Here is a 3,829-nt window from a genome sequence, read left to right as displayed (position 1 = left end):
CTGATGAGCGTGGCGCCCAGACGGAGCCCATCACGGGCGCCTGGCTGCCGACTCGTGTGCGGGGCTTTCGATCTTCTCTCAGGGCACAGGGCAGCCCCAAGACAGAGCGGGCCGGCCCCCATGTCAGCAGCACTCGGGTCGATCCTGTTTTGGGGGTGAGAATAGACCCACATCTCTAAATAACGGGGATTCTTACGTGGAGGCCCGGGTGTAGGTGTGCGGCCTGTGTTGCTCAACCCCCTCCCCAGCTGGAGCAAGCCGGCCTCGTTGGGGTTTATCAGTGACGCTTCAGAAGTTAATCTTTAGAGCTAGCTTTTGTGGCAAAGGCCTCTAGCTTTATGGGGTTGGAATTGAAAGTCTTGGGCTGGGGTGCCGCTTGTGCTAGAGCACCCTGGGTGCCATCCAGAGCACTTCCCCCACCCCCAAAAGTCTCCATTTAAAAGAATTCACTGAAAATATTATATAAAAAACACAAGGTTGTATGTTGTAGCAAAATTTGCAGAGCTGGCGTGTGTGTGAGTGATTCAAACCTGAGAAACGGCAGTCCAGGGCCGGCGGACCTGAAGGCCCTAGTGAATATCTGAGGCTTTGTAGGCAGAATCTGGCTGTGTGCCAACAAGATGTCATTCGTCAGAACCGGTGGCCGACTCACTTTCTGTCGCCGTCCACGGGAGCTGTCTTCTCACAGTCTTTAGACTCCTGCTGCCGTGGCTTGGCACTCCGCTGGTGTCTGGAGTGTGTGAGGTGCCCCGTGCGGGCCCTGCGGCTCTCTGGGCGTGGTGAAGCCTGGTTTATATGCGTCACTGTCCGACGCCCACTGTTCCCACCGTCTCCAGAAGCTCTGTGCTCTCTGACGGGCCTTTCCCATCTGCCTCAGACAAAAACAAGTGTCCAGGGCTGTGGTGGACCAGCCTCTAAGTCATGGCGGGCTCTTGTGGACAGGGGTCATTAGCTCCGAGAACACGCTTTCCCTTCCAGAATGACTTATTGAATCGCTGAGTATTAGAAAGCCAAGGCGCTCTCACAGAACCCGACTCGGAGACCTCTGGGTGCCTGGCCTCCCTGGGTCTGCACTGGACCCTGGGTGGGGCCTGGCCGCTGGCGCCATGGGGCGCAGAGTGGGCTCCACGCGGGGCCTGAAACCCTTGTGCTTGGCTTCCCATGGCTTCCCTCTGTCCCCTTTGTCCCCAGCCACCGCCCCTCAGCAGGAAGCGGACGCCGAGGTGAACACAGAGACTGGGAACAAGCCCTCCCAGGGGGGCTCCTCCAGCGCCCAGCCAGCCGCCTCGGACACGACCAGCGCCTCCAAAGAGAAGGAGCCGTCAGCTGAGAAGAGCAAGGACAGCGGCTCGGTGAGGACCCCCCTGTGCCTTGGCCAGTGCCGCCCACCCTCTGTGTCAAGGACCCTTGCCCTTGTGTGTCCCACCCACCAAAGTCCCATGCTGTCTGGGTCTGTCTGGAACAGTCAGATGACAGGGGTCGAGGGCGTGCCCCTGTGGACGGGCCAGAAGTCGGCCTGTGCAGGACCTGGCAGCTGCTCTCGGGACCCTCCCAGTTTAGAGCAGCGCGTCCTGGAGAACTCTGTGGTGGGGAGGATCCCACCCACTGTGGCTGCCCGTAGCCCCTGCGGCTGTGGAGTACTCAGGATGGCGAACGAGACCAAGCATCAGATTTGTAAACTTGACCTTAGTTCACTTAGATGCAAGTAGCCACATCTGGCTGGTGCTGCCATATTGGACCATGAAGGTCACACCCGCTCATCTCCCCTTGGGCTGTACCCGTGACATCGATCTTAGGGGGCACACGGATCATCTTTTATGTTTGTAGTCATTGTGGACTTTGGCCGTTATCATCAGATTATCAGTCGAGACCCTGGTCTCAGGGATGGTACTGCCCCACAAGAGGCTTCCAAAGTGAACGGATCCATTTCTCCTTCTGTGGTGCAGCAGACTGTGCGGGTGTTGGGTCGGTCAGCCAGCGGGTGCAGGCCACAGGGAAGGTTCTCAAGCTCAGACTGGAGTGCTAGGGAGGGGCCACCCCCGCGCCGGAGGCGTCTGGGAGCCAGAGCACAGGTGTGTGCACACCTGTCCGACTCGGCCCCGCGGACCACGCCAGGTGGAGGGCACCGAGATGCCCTGGGGGAGCAGTGAGCACTCCCAGGACTCCCTGGGTTTCCCTGGGGGGCTCCGTTGGCCCCAGTGCCCTGAGTCCATCTTTCTTTGTATTTCTAGACCCTCGACCTTTCTGGCTCCAGAGAGACGCCCTCCTCCATTCTCTTAGGCTCCAACCAAGGCTCTGGTATGTCGCCCCCTGGTGGGCGAATGGCGCTTTCATTTCATGCGGGCAGGTTGGGAGCCATCTTGTCAGGGAGCCCAGGGTTAGGGCAGTGGTTTTCAAGCTGTTAGGGATCTTTGGGGTGCCTCAGCTGGGCGGGCTTGTGGGGTGAGGGTGTTACTGGGCGAGGCAGTTTCCCCACACTTCTCCGCACTGGCCAGGATTTACCTGTGTTTTGTTTACCGGGGCCCACGTGACACTATTTGGACACAGGGTCCTGCCCTGGGAAATGCCAGGGTAAGCAAAGCCCCGTAAAGTCAGCTCCTGAGGGTCCTTGGGACTTCAGGGAGGTGAAGACAGTGTGGAGGTGGGCGGTGTTTCTGGACCATCCTTCCCTCTGGCAGGCTGTTTGGGGGCTTTTCTGAGACGTGCCGATTTCTTTCCTGGGGTTCGGGCCGCCCTTCTTTCTCAGCCCCATGGTCTTTCCCCCGCACTTTCCTAAACCAGTTCTGGTCACTGCAGGTGGGTTCAGGCCCAGGCCTTGCTTGTTGAGGACCGTCTTGCTGAATTCAGTGTTCTTGCCTATAACCTTTCCTCCAGGGCCTTTTTGCCTGCTGGTTCTCTTCAGCTGGAGACCAAAAACTTAATGTCACTTGTGCACACCGAGCGCTTAGAGGAAGCAGTGTCTGTGGTCAGGTGGGCAAGGTTCCCCAGAGGCCAGGCCTGGAAGGGCCGGTGGGAACTGGATGATGGAGATGGTGGAGTGGCAGGAGTGAATCTAGGGAGGATGTGAACTTGGCCTTGGATTTGATTGAAGTGCCGTCAAAAAAGCACCGCCCTCGGGCTGGGATCGTGGCTCAGTGGTAGAACGCTTGCCTGGCATGTGTGAGGCCCTGGGTTCGATTCTCAGCACCGCGTATAAATAAAATAAAGGCCCATCAACAACTAAAAAATATTAAAAAAAAAAAAAAAAAGGCACCGCCCTTCATGCTCCCTTGTACTCCCCAGATGGAACCTCTAGTCACGCCACAGCGTGGCACTAAGATGCCACGGCATCTCAGATCTGTTTCAGAACAGAGCCAAAGCGACTTCAGGTCTAGTGGCGTGGTAGCCCCAGAATATCGCCCTGCAGCTTGGCTTTCCTGACGGTAATTTGAACGAGTTGCAATGATAAAAGCTTCTTTTGGAATTGAAGTTGAAAAAAGTGAGCTTAAAACAGCAACTGAGCAGCCTGTGAGGGGACTGTGGGTGTGTCAGAGCGAGGAGGCGCGTGAGGAGGGCCAGGCTGGAGAGTGCTCCTGCCCACGGCCGGTGCCGTTCAGAGGTTCTGCAGCTGCGAGGTGCTGACGGAGGTGGCCCGGGGAAGACTCATGACGCTGTGTGTGTGGGATCTGCCAGAATAAGGATTGCATGTGGCACGGTGGCCAGGAGAGTGGTCAGAGAGTAAATGCAGGCTCCGTGGTCTCTGTCCATTTGCTTCGCTCAGCCGTGGTAGCAGGCAAGCAGGCCTAAGATGCCACGGAACCAATGTGAGGGTGTGGGGGGGTGTATGGTG

At 57.7% G+C, this 3,829-nt stretch overlaps 1 protein-coding gene across 29 annotated transcripts in view; it reads left to right on the top strand.

Moving 5' to 3' along the window:
- The window catches only part of Zmynd8 (zinc finger MYND-type containing 8), a 97,478-nt gene that overhangs the window by 87,606 nt on the left and 6,043 nt on the right, over window positions 1–3,829 (top strand). For 27 of the 29 annotated variants that reach the window (XM_048810805.1, XM_048810812.1, XM_048810814.1 and 24 more), the window contains 2 exons: window positions 1,192–1,352; window positions 2,232–2,298. In XM_048810805.1, the coding sequence (XP_048666762.1) occupies window positions 1,192–1,352; window positions 2,232–2,298 (228 nt within the window). The remainder of the gene's footprint in view (window positions 1–1,191; window positions 1,353–2,231; window positions 2,299–3,829) is intronic. The other 2 variants (XM_048810800.1, XM_048810795.1) reach the window with 1 other exon arrangement.

The sequence above is a fragment of the Marmota marmota genome, unplaced genomic scaffold, assembly GCF_001458135.2.
Source record: "Marmota marmota marmota unplaced genomic scaffold, marMar, whole genome shotgun sequence".
NCBI classification, from domain to species: Eukaryota; Metazoa; Chordata; class Mammalia; order Rodentia; family Sciuridae; genus Marmota; species Marmota marmota.
This window is presented reverse-complemented; position numbering and strand designations above follow the sequence as displayed.